This window comes from Myodes glareolus, chromosome 3, assembly GCF_982192425.1.
Source record: "Myodes glareolus chromosome 3, mMyoGla1.1, whole genome shotgun sequence".
NCBI lineage: Eukaryota > Metazoa > Chordata > Mammalia > Rodentia > Cricetidae > Myodes > Myodes glareolus.
Genome location: NC_142028.1, coordinates 80,809,585 through 80,826,704, shown reverse-complemented (window position 1 = coordinate 80,826,704; position 17,120 = coordinate 80,809,585). Strand labels below are relative to the sequence as shown.

At 36.5% G+C, this 17,120-nt stretch overlaps 1 protein-coding gene across 3 annotated transcripts in view; it reads left to right on the top strand.

Moving 5' to 3' along the window:
* The window catches only part of LOC125412531 (BEN domain-containing protein 5), a 1,187,626-nt gene that overhangs the window by 513,910 nt on the left and 656,596 nt on the right, over nt 1-17,120 (top strand). For all 3 annotated transcript variants that reach the window (XM_048453388.3, XM_048453389.3, XM_085686420.2), the window contains exon 4: nt 1,235-1,329. In XM_048453388.3, the coding sequence (XP_048309345.2) occupies nt 1,235-1,329 (95 nt within the window). The remainder of the gene's footprint in view (nt 1-1,234; nt 1,330-17,120) is intronic.

Sequence of the window (17,120 nt, the reverse complement as noted above, 5' to 3'; positions counted from 1 at the left end):
AAGTGAAGTAGCCACTCAGATAATTAGTCTCCATATCTGTAAAATGGAGAAATATATGTTTTAATTATAGTTATGGAAGAATATGTAAGATCGTTTCTGTATACATCTACATAACATCTCTCATGTAAATAATTGTTGAATAATGAAATCCATGAATTTTTTTAAGCTTTATCTTTTTCACTGTAAGTGTTGGGAAAGGTTTGAGAAAAATAAAATCTCAGAACCTTTTCTTTCCTCCTTCTATTCTGCCTAATTGCCTGAGTCCCAGTCTTCAGGCATCATGGGATATATTTCAGTAATATTGGGTATGTTTCAATCCAGTTCATCTTTCTTCCATAATCTTTTGTCTTCCCTTATGCAAAATGTGTTCATTAAAACAAAGATCTGATTGTTTTTGTTAGCACTGCCACTCTGGAAAACCCTTAGGCATCTAGAACACCCCATTCTCCTATTGTGAGGGTAAAAGGACAAGAGGAGGGGGTTTATTGAGCACCTATGGTTCTACAATGCGTACAGATTAGAGCCGAGCCTCACATCCTGAGCCTATAGGAGAGGACAGCACAGGGAAGCTACATAAAGGAGTAAGCATCTCCAAATCTCATCAAAGAGCTCCAATAGCTGGAGAATATTGCCATTATAATTTAGTACTATTGGTATCTTTAGTCTCATTGAACATCAAAGGTCTACCTTTACCCTAATGGCATAATTTATTTTCAGGCAAATTCTAGGTTGTTCTAGAATTTGGAAGATTAGTAAGATGGAATATTAGTAACTAAATTTTATAGAATATCCTGTTTTACCTAATGAGAATTGAAAAAATATACATACATTAACTCCTTTAGTTCCCATCAGAACCCCACTAGGTAGATACAATTACTACCATTTATCAACAAGGGAATTATTATCAACTCATAATACAATTCAGGTATTTTAATAACATAATTTAGGTCACAAAACACTGAAGTATTAGTTATAGAAATAAATATCAGGCTTTCAGGGCTCCAAAACTAATTAAGTGAAAGTCAGTTGTAGTAATTAATTTCAAAAGAGTAAGATTTGTAAACTTTCAGGATTACCTGGCACAAACAAATTGCAGTCCATAATGTCTGTTGCACTGTGGGGTGCGAGACCGCATGGCTTCCTTTAACCTTGCTTATGGTTTTCTGTCTTATTTATCAAAAAAATGGCAATCTGCTTAGCAAAGACTTCTGACAAGTTTCTCTTTCTTTTACAGAGGGTCATTTTCAACATTGTTAACTTCAGTAAAACCAAGAGTCTTTATAGAGATGGGATGGCACCTATGGTGAAATCTACCAGCAGACCGAAATGGTATGTGACCCATGTGGTGAGGTGATCTACTTCTGATCAGAAAATGTGACTTGTTGATAAGTTTGCCCTTTGCATAGCTGGGGTACAACTTTATTGTATCTGAGAAATATGAATCAGAGCAGCTTCTAGATGGCTATTTCCTGGGCTCTGCATACTGTTCTTTCAGAACATTAGGAACTTGTTCCCATGTTTACTAGAACCAACATTTGGTTATGAGATTAGGTACAGCATGATGCTTGGTAAAGTTATTGTCTCATTTTGATTTATTGTCTATCTTTGGGAATATACTTAAAATTGGTCTTCTGCCCACTCCTCTTCCTTTGGTCTACTCTAAATATAGATGATCACATGCATCCCAGAATAGCTGTGAATGAACATCAACATATTTGCAGGTGACAGTGTCAGGTCACAAAAGTGGTTGGACGCTCTGGATGTATTTCTGTGCTTCCTCCTTCCTTTCTTTCTTTTCTGTGTGTATGTTTTTTTTGGTATTTTCTAAAGTCATTGTAGTTTTATAGAAAATAAAATTTTATTTGTTCCATCACTATACTGAGGAGGAGACAAGTTAGAGTTAGGTAGGATTGCTTACTAATTGTAATGATGGTGATATTAATAGTAATAATAACAACCACACCATTTGTTGAAACCTCATTCTTTTGCAAACATTTTACTTCTATGGTTAATATTTTCACACTTCTCTAAGAAACATTTTTAAATATAAAAATCTTCAGATGAAAAAGTTGAGGCTAGGAAAAATTAAGTATTCTCTCAAAGCCATCAAAGCTAAGGGAGGACCTAGTTATTTATATTTTGCCTCATCGGACCATGAAACTGCTTCATCCTTAGCCTCTGTCTATTCATTTATTTACTACACTAACATTTGTTGAGACTAACTAGATGAGAGTTTTTAAAGATAGAAACCAAGTATTAATCATCTGTCACACAGGAGGTGTCAGACAAATGCTCTGGGGACCAAACTGAATTGTTTATGAGAATTTATATGTAAGGCACCTTGCTAAGTGCTCAATAAATGTTATCTATTATTAATAATATGTAAAATAATATACAAATGCAAGGGGTTGTTAATATTATTCTAGCTTTGATCCTTGTTCAAATTTTAATGACTAGTGAGAAGATAGTCTCCAAATGTCTGTATTTATAGAAAACTAGCATTTCATAAATATTGAAGTTGTGCTTTTATCTACAAATAATGCTTGGCAATTTTCTATAAATGCTAGCTTGAGAGGCCCAGGTTTAAAAATGCATACATTTGATAACAGTTATGAAAACTGTTTATTAAATGGTAAAATTATCTCTGGTCATGTTTATACTTACTGCATCAAAGCAATTAAGCAGCTGCACTTTTGATCTCTTTCTGTCAATGTGTTCATTCTCTATCCAGGCCAAGAAGGCAATAATATAGGCAGGCATGTGTGTTGATGGATATGTCAAGTCAGTAAAACAATATCACTATCTGTTCATAGGAACATTTTTCCATATTCTGCATTAAGGTCTTATGCAGCAACAGTAATTGTAACACCTTTCCAAGTGTCATCTTCGGGTGTTCTAATTCTCTCATTGCTCCTCTTTACTCCCCTCCCCTTACCTCTCCTCCTGTCTTCTCTCCCCTTTCCCTCCTGCTTCCCTCTCTCTTTCCTACATTTCCTACAACTCCTCATCTCTCAAATCTTATACCTAAAATTGTTTCATTTTGGTACCTACACTTAGTTTCTCTCTCTCTCTCTCTCTCTCTCTCTCTCTCTCTCTGTCATTGACAAGATTTTGAAATATTAATGAATCCTTGCATTTGTATTATAATACCTTAGAAACAAGCTAGTGCCTATATCCACTGCTGGCAGGCCTTAGCAACAGCAATTATCCATATCCAGTCCTTCAGTTTTTCTAGTCTGAAATAGCCTTAAGTTTAGGCACAAGATAACTTGTGCAAACCATCCTGTTTAATTCCTCCTTCTGATGCCTAGAATGTGAATATGAAGCTTCTCCAATTGTTTTCCTCTTTTCCTAACTTTAGATGTTTATATATTTATCAGGATATTTCGAGCATTGTCATGTTCTATATGTTGTATTAAATGTTGGAGTGCAGAATGAATATGAATATGCAAAGGAAACTTTCATAGAATTTTTATTAAATAATCTCCAGAGATCGTAACTATTGCCAGTATTTTACACTGAACAACCTTTCTGTTCTTTTTACTATTCTTTCCTTAGGATATTTGTTCATTCTTTCTGCTAGTTACCTAAACCAGAACCTACCTCCCAGGAGTTATTATCTCAGATTTCCCACTGGCCATGATCATTTTCCTGTCAAAATAATTTATTTTTCTGAATTTAAGGAATTTATCACAATTTAGGACTCCAGAGAAATGGCTTACTCCAAGCCTAGTAAGTACCTTGCAGATTCAACTATTAAAATATCTCCTTCAGTGCTTGCTTAATCCCAGTTTTCTCAGTACAAAGACATGAATATTTTTTCTTGTCTGGGATTTTTTGGTAATAGCAAGTAAATTTTGAGTTTTTGGAAAAATTCTGGCCTCAGGATAGATGTTAAAGGGTTTACATTATCTGGACTTTTATCTATGAAGATATTGAAGAATAGTATTTCTTTGCTTTTCAAGATAAAATATTCTTGATGTGTCTCATAAGGAACTATAAGTGATCCCAAGACTTTTGGGTTTGGCATGAACCTGGAAACCTGTTACTTATAGAAAGTAAATGAAGAAAAGATACATATGAGAAGCCATTATGCAAATATATGACCACCCAATTCTTTCCTGGTTAAAAGTAATAAAGTAAAAATATCTTGTAGCAAATGGCGAGGCTATGGGAAATGCTCTGACTGTTTTAGTGCAGTATAATTAATTCTGTTCACACACTAGCCCTCTTAATGACTATGGTTAGTGTCTGTACCACTAGGATTTTTCAGTCACAACTCATCAGTATTTCTTAATAGTGCCACAGTAAGTTTACTATGTGTGAACACTGCTGGAAACTGGCATCTCTAGACAGTTGAGATCTGTATATATGTATGTACAGAAACTGAGGGTAGAAATATTTACACAAGTAGTTAATGACGATGCCAGCCAGAAACTCGTGAACCTGTGTGTACTATTTCAACCACATGCAATGCATGGCAGTGGTAGGAGAAGGGAAAGAACACAAGAAGCACAGAGAGCATGTTGATATATGATCTTCGGCTGATCTGAAATACCATCTTTTATTTCCCTTACAGTAGACTAAGAAGATTGGAATGAACTTCAAAAGTAATTTTTACTTAATATTTTATTGTTGATATAATCTGTGCTAGATTCTGTGGTGATAAATTTGAACCTGATCTGATTTTGTTTTTGCAAATTGCTTATAGTCATACTGTTAGAAAATACATAGAGAATGTTGTGTGGGATTAAGAAGAGAAAACAAATGGGTGTTAGTAGGGAGGACCCTACAGATGAGTTGAGATACTCTATGGAGAAGGTGTTATTTCAACTTTATTGTCAATGGATGGGACATGAACAAAATATAGTTGGACTTCAAGAGGAAGAAATAACAATGCACTATGCTTGCTCCCTAGTAAAAGTATTTGTAACTAGTAATAAAGTAATGTTAATAATATTACTTGCTTATGTTATAAAAAGCAAATGTGAAATAGATGTATTAATACTTTTTAAGGTCTAAAATATCTTGGTAGTAAAACAAAATTTCAAACACCTTGATTCTTTCCCCTTGATTTACCTAAAGCTGAGTTTTGTGAGCATTATTCTCCCACCCTTTCTCCATTCCATCTGCCTATTAATAACTGCTTACTAATTACTTATAATGCACCAATAACTATGTGAGGCTCTGAAGCATGGTGGGCCATGGATCTATTATAATATGGATATAATATAGTATATAGTCTGTTGTACTAAAAACTAAAACTGTAATTCTAAGGAAATATGTTAATGGTGTAATGGGGAGATTGAGTATGCTGTGGAAACTATCCTGCAGTCTACATATCACTTAAGACTTAATCTAGGGGCAGCAAAATGTTTTAGCAGGTAAAAGAGTTTCCCACAAAAGCCCAGTGACCCAAATTTAAATCAAGAAACCCACATAAAGTGGAAGGAGAAAATCAATTAAATTTGTGCAATCTCTCTCTCTCTCTCTCTCTCTCTCTCTCTCACACACACACACACACACACACACACACACACACACTCACACACACACAATAATAAGTAACTAAAGATTTTAAAATCTTAATCTACTACAAGAATGAAGATGCTTCCTCAGAAAATATCATTTATTCTTGAGAACTAGAATATAAATAATAGGTGGAGACATACATACATGAAATAATAGAATGTATTTAACACCCCCAAAACTGAGAGATAACATATCTTTTGTTCCACAAAGCAATATGGTTGAAACAAGAAAGAATGGGGAGACTGTATTTGGAAAGTTACTTAGGTTTTAAGTTGAGACAGACTTCATAAGGCAGTCTAAGGAGATGTACTTGATTCTACGGGCAGTAGATAGAAATTTAGGAACTCAGCAGACACAAATCACAGTGTGGCTGTCGTATTAGGATACTCATTTTTACTGTATAGAGAATATATTAGGGATGAGCAAGATGAAGGAATGCTGAAAACCATGTATTGGCTGATGCCAGACAAGGGCTTCAGATTCCTTGAAGTTTTAGTTACTGCATTTGTGGGATGACTAGCTTGCTGCGTATATACTGGAATTGTAACTCTAGTCCTCATGATAGTACAACAAGTATTCTTAACCACTGAGCCATTTATCCAGCCCCACAATTTATAATATTATGCCCTTTTTTCTAAATTCTAAGTATTTAGATTTTTCACATTTTAAGAAGATATAACATATGAATTTCAGCTTTGGTGTATCAATTTTTATCATTATCCCATAAGCTAAAGCCTACATAGTTACTGAATATAAGCTCTTGCTACATGCACTCTCATAAAATATGTTCTTAATTTAAAATGCTAGCCACCAACTTGCATTATATTAGAACTATGATATGAAAAGCATTAAGAACTGACACTGAGCCCTGCGGTGGTGGCACACGCCTTTCATCCCTGCACTTGAGAAGCAGAGGCAGGCAGATCTCTTTGAGTTTGAGGCCAGCCTGGTCTACAGAACAAGTTCCAGGACAGGCAGGGCTAAACATAGAGAAACCCTGCATTATAAAACCAACCAAGCAAGAACAACAAAAGAGAACTGACATTAAATATCTGGAGGTAAGACTCTAGTAGAGTAGTACAGAACTTGCTGAGCTTGCGTGAGGTTCAGTTCCTGGGACTAAAAGCAAAGACAGGTGTATGCCCTATAAAATGATCCCTGTGATTGTCTTTTTTGTTTTATTTAATTTGCATCTCAAGAATATTAATATTGTAAAACCAAGTTTCAAAATTAAGAAATATTGCATAAAAAGATAAACAAGCATTTCAGACTTCTGATTCTTAGGTAAGATATGAGAGGTACCCTCCTTGTTTCAAGTACTGTTGAAAGAGTTTTTCACTGTTTATGAAACAAACAAAGACCTAGAAAGGTAGAGAGAAGAGGAGTAACTGCTAGGATCCTGAGCACCTCAGAAATGATTCTGCACATATTCCTTGGACTTCTTTTTGCCTGATCTGTGTAGCAATGTCTTCTGGGGAAGCTGGTGGCCTGAAAATGCCAACAAGAACAGAACTGTTTTTGAATGCTCTCAAAAGTCAGTTGTTATTTAAAAAGAGTGAGGGAATCAGTCTAGTAAGACATGATATTGAGACAACACTTACCTAATCCATCCAAACATGAAAAGAAAATTTATGCACTCAATAAAAGACAAGTAGAAAACCTAAACTGATAGTCCCACATATACCTGGTGATGGCAAAGAAAAGCAGGAAGTCAGGATTTTAATTTCTTCTTCTTACCAACAATTCCTTGCTTTTCTTTGTATATGAATCCATATGGGCATGCATATGTGTGCTCCTTGTGTGTAGGTGAGAGTGTATGGAGGCCAAAAGACAACCTCTTATATCCTTCTTCAAGTACCATCTGTTTGTTTTTTTAGACCAGGTCTCTCTCATTGGCCTAGAACCTAATGAATAGAGTAGGCTGACTATCCAGTGAGCCCCAGGGATCTGCCTGTATTTTCTCCAGTGCAACAGAGAGGATGGAACCATAGGCATTACCCAGTCTGAGTAATAGAGAAAGAACATATTTTAAAAGAAAGTTGAAGATCTTCAGAGACCCATGAGACTGTATCAACCATTTTAATATCCATGCCTTCAGAGTTGCTGAGGGAGAGGGAAGCATGGGCTGGAAAAGAAGGAATTGACTGAAATCTTTCTGAATTTGAGGAAAGACATAAACTAACATATAAGTAAACACCAGACAGGAAGACCTAGAGAAACCCTGTCAAGAAATATCATAGTCAAAATTTCTATAAAGGAAGGATAGAAAATCACCATGGAGGCCAGGTAAAGTACCATGATTTCTTTCAAAGAGCCCACAGCCCCCTGCTCGGCAAGAATGTTTTACAAAAATTAAGAAGAAATCAGGATCTTCAATTTGAAAGAAAACTAAGATTGTCTATTACCAACAGACTAATTCTTTTGAAAAATTATTTAAAGAGGTTCTTGGTGTATAAAGGCTACATCTTGAGTATACAATTGCTGTGCTGTATTACATATTAAGCTTGTTCAACCTTTTGAGGAAACATTCTGTGGTTTTTCCAAGTGGATACAGCATTTTATATTCACACCAACATCTATTCTTTTTTTGATTTTTACTTTTTGTGTATATGTGTGTGTGAGAGAGAGAGAGAGGGAGAGAGAGAGAGAGAGAGAGAGAGAGAGAGAGAGAGGGAGGGAGGGAGGGAGGGAGAGAGAGAGAGAGAGAGAGAGAGAGAGAGAGAGAGAGAGAGAGAGAGAGGAAGAAGTAGGAACAAGCAAGAAGCTCATGTGAGGGGGATGAATTTTATGCATGCCTATGTATAGATATGCTATTGTGAATAGCTATAATTTGTATAATTTTTGTACGTATACCTGTGTCCTTTTCATATCTTAATCCAAGTACTTTAGTCTCCATTCTTCCAGAGAGTCTTATTGGCCTATTTGAGACATCTTGTTTGCCTGTAAGCCTATATTCAGCCTCAAAATCTGTCAAGTACCAAGTAGGATTTGCTGAGCAGATTTGGGGGTCTCCTGTCTTGAGAAATAATGGTGTCACAGGAAAAGTGGTGTGGGATAGGTCCCATTTCAGTGTTCAGACTTCTGTGAGATATTTTAAGCATAATTTAAAGGCAGATTTGGAAGGCGATAAATTTTCTCCCCAGCTACTCTCTTTGCTTGCCTGATCCTCTTTTCAGAACCCATTTTGAGACCGTGTTCTACCACTCAGTTTTGAACAACTGAACAGCCCATATGATTTTCTGAGCCTCTGGTTCCTCAGTTATAAAACAGAGCTAATAACGTGAATCTTAAAGTTTCACAGTAAGAATTAAAGCGGTGTGACTCACCCAAAGCTTACAACTGTAAGAGTTACTGTCTTGGTCTGGGCACAGAGCTCCAGCCTCGAAGGCATGAGTCCAGTGATAAAGTGCTAACAGAGCCTGCCAGAAGCCCTGCTCCAATCACCAGCACTGAGAAACAGATTACTATTAATTTCTCTCATTTTTCATAAAATCCTGCTTTAGATCTAAAGCTTCATGCCTGTCCATAAAAGTTTGCTGTTATTGTCATTTCAGCACCTTCCTAGAATTTTTAATTTGAGAAAGAAAATTAATAAAGATGCATGGGTCATAGAAGTATTATTCGCTCTTTGGCATGTGATAAAGTATATCAGAAACAATAAAATGATTTCACTTGAACTGGAATAAACTTTGCTTTAATTTTATAGAACAAGAAGAGGGAGAGAAAAGCGCCAAAAAGAATAAAACAAAACAAACTAAGCTCATCAAATAGCACATTGTAAAACTCCAGTAATTTACAGGAGTAACTGAAATAGATATGATTATCTCCCACTCATTCTGCCGAGAAGAAAAGAAACAATTAAAATGAATGTGTTCGTGAGAATATTATTTTATTTCAATATTTCTATGATATTTACTCCAATTTCATAATGAATAGAATTACTTAGTGCAACTGAAACTACAAGATAGAATTTTAAAGAGCGAATTGTGACGATAGAGGCAGCTGTCGCCTGTTCAGATCGGGGAGCAGATTTTCCTGATGCCAACAACTGAAGATGCGACACTGAATGTGGGTTTGTGTGTGATGTGGAGTGAATCAACCGTGATGAGGTCCCCAGAGGATCTAGATTCCGATAGATTCCTCTTTCCAAAATGGAAAGTACCAAAGAGTCTTTCTACACCTCTTCTTGAAATGGTGTGTGAGTGGTAGGTGGTAGGAGCAGGGGTGGGAAGGAAGAGGGTGCATCTTTAAGGTTCTTCCTAAACAACATAGCATTTTGGAGCTTGATGGCACCTTAAAGATCACTGGTCCAAACTCTCAATGAACAAATACTAAACATTAGAGGAGGAAAGTCACTTGTTAAGAGACATGGAGCGAGATGGACAGACTGTCGTCTGAAATGTAGATCTCCACCCAGCCAAAGCCAACCATCCTAAACAGACTCGCAACAAGAGTCTTCCGTGCTGCTGGAAGGAAGTCTTAAGACGGACAGCCCTGGTTGTGAATGCTAGTGCTGTGACCTGAAACCAGTGAGCCTCTGGACAAGGTTCTCAGCATCTCTGTCCCTCATCCCACTTTATATTAAAGATGATTATGTTTAGTTGGTGTACTGTGACGCTGAAGTGATAAAAGGTGAAGCAGTTTCTCTGCTCATAAATTAACATTTCTTTCTCCCATCAGTGTAACATGAGGGCTGGCTTGTTGGGGTTTCTGTCCCACCCGGTACCCCACAACCGGCATACCCCAAGGAAAATCACACACAGGACTCTATAAGATTATAAACTGATTGGCCCATTAGTTCTGCCTTCTTGTTAATTCTTATAGCTTATATCAACCCGTTATTCTGATCTATATTAGCCATGTGGCTTGGTACCTTTTTCAGCTGTCAGCTCACATGTTGTTTCTTCGATGATCTGAGTAGGAATGGCAGAGGGAGCTTCCTGCTTCCCAGAATATTCCTGTTCTCATCACCCCAACTCTACTTCCTGTCTGGTTGACCCACCTATAATTCCTGCCTGGCCAATGAGCGTTTTATTAAAATACATGATTGACAGAATACAGACAATTCTCCTGCACCACATCAGCCTGCTTTTAGTTCAGACTTTACCTTTACCATGACCAGGCCTGGCAACATTCCCAGTCTCTAGCTTCTCCCCAGCTCCTCTAGCTTCAAGCCATCACTGGTTATTCACTCTGTCCTGTTCAGCACATTGCTACCCCATGACAATGGAGGCAGCCTGCTGAGGCTGGGACCTAAGCACTACCAAGGCTGTCTGTGAGTCTGAGCAAGGGAGCCAAGTGCTTGTTCTCACAGGTTGTTACAGGTGACTAATTATACCGACCACATTATCCACCCCACTTTTCAAGGCTCTTTCTGGAGCTTAACATTGCTGAGAAGTTTGTCTGAAGCCTGAGGGTTCTTACTCTGATTGCCACCAGGTGTTTCTTTTGAAAGGGTACCATGTTCAAGTAATTTTACTAGCTTGGATGGCAATGTTTTGAAACTAGTTATACTCTCTCTCTCTTCCTTCAGTTCTTTTATGCTGCTCCCTTGTTCTGTCTCTCTATGTCTAGCATAAAGTTAATGAAGTTGAAGAGTTTTGCTACAGATTGGCATTTACTAAGTTGTAGTGTCTGCATTTTAGGCTGTATGAGTGTGACTGTAATATGCCTGAATTAGTGGTATAGTCAGACATCTACGGAAGGAATAAAGCAGAAAGAGAAGAGTCATTGCCAAACTCCTTTTATGAAGCTACAGTTACTCTGATACCAAAACCACACAAAGACACACCAAGAAAGAGAATTACAGGCCAGTCTCACTCATGAACATAGACGCGAAAATTCTCGATAAAATACTGGCAAACTGAATCCAAGAACACATTAGAAAAATTATCCATTATGATCAAGTAGGCTTTTATCCCAGAGATGCAGGGCTGGTTCAACATACACAAATCTATCAATGTAATCCATCATATAAATAAACTGAAAGAAAAAACCATATGATCATTTCATTGGATGCTGAAAAAGCATTTGACAAAATTCAACACCCCTTTATGATAAAGGTGTTGGAGAGATTGGGGATACAAGGATCATACCTAAATATAATAAAAGCAATATACAGCAAGCCAACAACTAACATCAAACTGAATGAAGAGAAACTCAAAGCCATTCCACTAAAATCAGGAATACGACAAGGCTGTCCACTCTCTCCATACCTCTTCAATATAGTGCTTGAAGTTCTAGCAATAACAATAAGACAAAATAAGGGAATCAAGGGGATTCGAATTGGAAAGAATGAAATTAAACTTTCGTTATTTGCAGATGATATGATAGTATACATAAGCGAACCCAAAAACTCTACCAAAGAACTCCTACAGCTGATAAATACCTTTAGTACTGTGGCAGGATACAAGATCAACTCCAAAAAATCGGTTGCCCTACTATACACAAAGGATACAGAAGCAGAGAGGGAAATCAGAGAAACATCACCTTTCACGATAGCCACAAATAGCATAAAATATCTTGGGGTAACTCTAACCAAGGAAGTGAAAGACCTATTTGACAAGAACTTTAAGTCTTTGAAGAAAGAAATTGAGGAGGATACCAGAAAATGGAAAGACCTCCCCTGCTCTTGGATTGGGAGAATCAACATAGTAAAAATGGCACAAAATTATTTTCATTGCTACTTCATAGCTGTAATTTTGCTACTGTTGTGAATCAAATGTAGATATCTGATATTACTGATAGTCTTAGATGACCCCTATGAAAGGGTTGTTTGACCTCCAAAAGGATCATGACCCACAGTTTTAATGCTAGGATAGAAGAAGACCAATGCTGAATAGGCTACTAAGGAAATGATAAAGGAAAAGGTGATATTTGAATTGGGCTCAGAGAGCAAGTAAAAAGTTGTGAGCAGAGCGATATAGAGAAGTGAGGTATAGACCAAAGAAAGGGCACTGCAAAGGCAAGAGAAAGCATGGTGTACTCAGGAAATAGAGCAGTTTGCCCCTGCTTCAATGCTGTATGAAAGAATAAGGGAGATATGGGTCTTGAGGCTGGAATCCATATAGAAACAAAAATAAATACTGTTGTTTGTGTCTCTGTGTGGGAATACTCTTGTCTTCTTTATATACTTGGAGAGCTAGAAACACAGTGGGTGCCCTGGAAAGTGTTATAGAACTAATCTAGGGCTCCTTTTTTTCCCTCGTGTACTCTCTTCTTTTTTGTTCACTGTCCTTATAAATTATAGTCAAGTCATTTTTACATTTTAAAACTTATTTTTTATTCTCTGTCTTTTGCTATAAGCTCCATGAGAATAGGATCTTTGTTTACTAACATATTCCGATAACCTAGAAGAGTTCCTGATACATAATAAATATTTATTAAATACTGCATGGCTTCAATACATATTTACTGACTACCTCTTTTACCTCTTCTGTGTTTGACATTTTATACATGTAAAGATGAATGATATCATTCTCTTGTCTTTTAGTCATTTACTGTCTCAGGTATAAGCCCTTTATGTTTTAATATAGGATGTTTGCAAATAGTGACGTAAGAAAGTGCTTTGGTTATGAAGGAAAAAGATATCACTTGGGATGTGGGACTACTCATATTCCTCTGTTAGTGTTCAAGAAGTTGGGTTTGAGAAAGGAATAACGAGCAGTTAAGTTGTCTTGGTCATATTTTATCACCATAGAAAGAGAAGCTAAGATGGCATCATTGAGTCCCAGAGCCATGTGGGACTTTGAGTGATCCTTCCTGATGTTGGACTTTCAAACTTCCTTCACTCTAGTTTTTTCCCATAGTTTTCCAGGTGTTCTGATGGCTGAAGTTTCTTAAATGTAGACATCACCACTTGGAAAAATGGTCTTCCAAATGATAAGGAAAGGGATCTAGACTGTACAGGAAAATGTCAGTACAGAACTGTGGTGGCTTACTTAGTGTTTTCTGAACATGTACTTTGAAGAAAACATGCTTGCTCCTTTAGTGGCACAGCATATTTTTTTTGTCATTTTTACAGAAATGATTCAAAGAAGCGAAATGAAGCTCATGACGACACAATCATGTTGTGATCAAACTTCTATCAGAGATAAGGACCATATATACTAGACAGTGAAAAGGCCCAGAATCGAGAAAAAAAATATACATCTTGATTTTTTTTTCAAGATTTCATGTAGTTTTTGTAAGTTAGTTTCAGAAAACATTAATTCTTCTGTTTAAGCCCACAATTTTAGTATGCCAGATAACTCTGGACAAAAATCATGAAAGCAGCCTCATTACTGTACCATATCCCTCCAGTCCATTTTGAGCCTAGATCTGTCAAGCCTAGCTCCTCCAAATCCTCTGACTCCACATAAGGCCTCACTTCCTTTCTCCTCCTTACCATACTGACTGTCTGCAGCCATCATCATCACTAGAACCATACTATCAGAATCAATGGAAGAAATCAAGGGGAAAAGGAATGGGAAGGGCTCGTCAACAGCTGTTTTTAAACTGTCTAAATTTATTTACAATTATATTTAATGCATTTTAATGACATAATTGGAGAGCATTCCATCAACAGCTGTTTAGGTACAGGAGGCAGGGACAGTCCTTGGCTGGTTTCCTGGGTATGCACACTGAGTGATCACATGGGCACCTACATTTAGAAGGTCTGTGCTTATTTTATTGCTCTACTATTGTCTTCTTGGAAGACTTAATAATTCTGAAAAACGAGGTCTGTGTCTTTATATTTCACTGGGCACCACAAGTTAGTCAGTCCTACAAGAAGTCATTTCAAAGACAAGCTAAAGTATCAAAGAAACAAAACAACTGCAAAGGAGCTGAAATTAAAGAATGGCTGCTCTGTATAAACTTTCACAGCTGACAGAGGTATTCACATGCACATACCTTTGTATGTACCACCCAGTGTAGCCTGCTGACGTGACTATTATTGCTGTTTCCCCCTTTTTTCTTTAATACTACCAAGACTCTATTTATCTCCCTATGTTCTATTCTCTTTTGTGTTTTTATTCTTTCATTATTTTTATATTTTCAGGTACCCAACCTTCTATCCTCAAAGTTTGTGATTCTAATATATAATAGAGTTTGGGAGAAGGCAAAAGAAGTGGGGAATAATGCAATCATACTATAGTCTCAAAAAATAAACTTTAAAAACGATCAATTCTCCTCATTTTTAAAATTTAGTTTTTCTTCATTGTTGGTTTTGAAGGCTCAGATCTGGATTGGTTAAGCTTAAAAAAAAACTCTAATATTTAATATATTGCAAACCAGTTAGACTTAACATCTGTGTTCTCTCATAAACCCTCACCTAACATTCACACAGATGTTAGGATGCCTGTAAATAGATAAGAGTTTCACAATGCTTTGCAATATCTGTGGATCTCACTTGTTTGAAATTATGGGTCTTCTGTAAGAAAAGAACACACAAAGTTCATACTATAGGCCCTTGCTAAAATGATACCCTGGACTCTTATGTACTAATTGTAAGATTAATTACTTTATAAAATAATACTTTGGGATGGCAAAGAATGTACACACCTAATTCACTGCTCTATAAATTGAGTCAGTAGTAATCAGAAAATATCCATGTGCCTCAACAAGATTATTTTATTTATATATAGTTCTATTATTTAAAATAATTTTTAAGTTTTAATATATTTCTGGTGTAGGAGATCCTTCTGTCTTTGTGTTGCTTTCATTGGTTAATAAAGAAACTGCTTTGGGCCCTTGATAGGGCAGAACTTAGGTAGGCAGAGAAGACAGAACTGAATTCTGGGAGGAAGAAAGCAGAGAGAGAGAGATGTCATGAATCCACAGTTGGAGGTAGAAGTGCTTAAACTTTTCTGGTAGGCCACGATCTTGTGGTGATATACAGATTCATAGAAATAGGTTAAATTAAGATGTAAGAATTAGCCAATAAGAAACTAGAGCCAATAGGCCAACAAGTGATTTAATTAATACAAATTCTGTGTGGTTGCTTCGGGGCTAAGCTAGCTGAATGGCCAGGATGAGCAAGCTGGCCAAGCGGGCCTCTCCTTGCAACGTATTTCAGTCATATTCTTTCCATTCCTGAGTCCTTCTGATCTTCTCACATTCCTTAAATCCACCCACCTTTAAGTTCTTTCTCAAAAACAAAATAAACAAAAAACAAAAAACCCAATATAACAAACCAAAATAAAAATTAAACAGTATCTGAAAGGGAAAAAAATCAAACCCACAAAACTGAAACCAAATGAAAGTGTGTACATACACACACAATCCAAAAAAAAATACCCCAAAACAAAACTATAGAGTCCATAATACATAGTCCACTATTCCTGAGCAAGAGGCCTCCCGTGGAGTGTAGAGTAAATGTAAGTGACGTTTCAGTTGTTAACCTTTCCCCAGGGGCTCTGTTTCATCCATTCATTCATTTTTAAAATATAACAAAATAATGTATAATTAAACAAAAAAATCACATTGAAGTTGGACAGGACAAGTAACAGAAGGAAAAGAGCACAAGAGAAGGCACAAGAATCACAGTGGTTTGCACACTCAGGAATGCCATAAAAACACGATTATTTTAAATTTTCTGATCTAAGACATATCTTAGCATTTTATCTGGAAACACCATAAAAACTTTACCAAAAATGTTTATAAATTTGTTCTTTGACTTTTACTGATGACTTCTGTTAATTTTCTATATAGAATACTGCCAGACCAGAACTCATAATTGGAAATAAGTTTTATTTCTTTACTCATTTAGGAAACTCTCAATATGTAGAATTCTTGGCTTTATTTTTCCCATAATTGTCAGATAATTCAAGGTCAAGTTAATGACCTAATGACACTTTCTGTGTGAGTCATTAGAACTGATTAATTTTACTCTATTTTTCCTCCTGTGGCATTGATTCATTTCTAATCTTGTGGTTTGTTTTTTTTTTTTTTTTTGGAGAGATGGTATACAAGGATGAAGTGTGTGTGTGTTGTGTCTGTGTGTAGGTATAGGTGTACATACTGCTGTGTGCTCCTCTGGAGGCCAGAGATTGACATCGACATCAAATATCTTTCTCTTCGACTCTTCACTTTATTTGAGACAGGGTTTTTGGCTAAACCTGGACTCGAGGACTGATTAAAATGACTGACCAGCAAATCAATATTCTCCCACTTCAAGTTCCCAAACCTGGGATAATTGGTAGATACCTCCCTGACAAGATTTCTTTTTAAAGGTTTTAGATATGCAAACTCAGGTTCTCATACATGCATGGCTGGTACTTAGCCCACAGGTTTATCTCCACTGATACATGAACTATAAAAGACTTTAATAAGTTTTGGATTGACTTATGAAATTTTAAAGTATAATAAAGTACAGTTATATTCCAAAATACATAGACTGTTCAAAAAAGAAAAAAATTTAAATGATGACTGCCTTGCTCACAGTGTTATTTTAGGATCATTTATAAGGTTATGTGAGAATGTAGCCATTTAGTAACTGGTGCTGTAAGGATTTACCATGCCAAAGGAGTGCATAGTTACTGATTTACCCTTCTCTTTCTACAAATTTGGCAGTTTGACTTCATCTTTGGAAAACATTCATTCTTCTC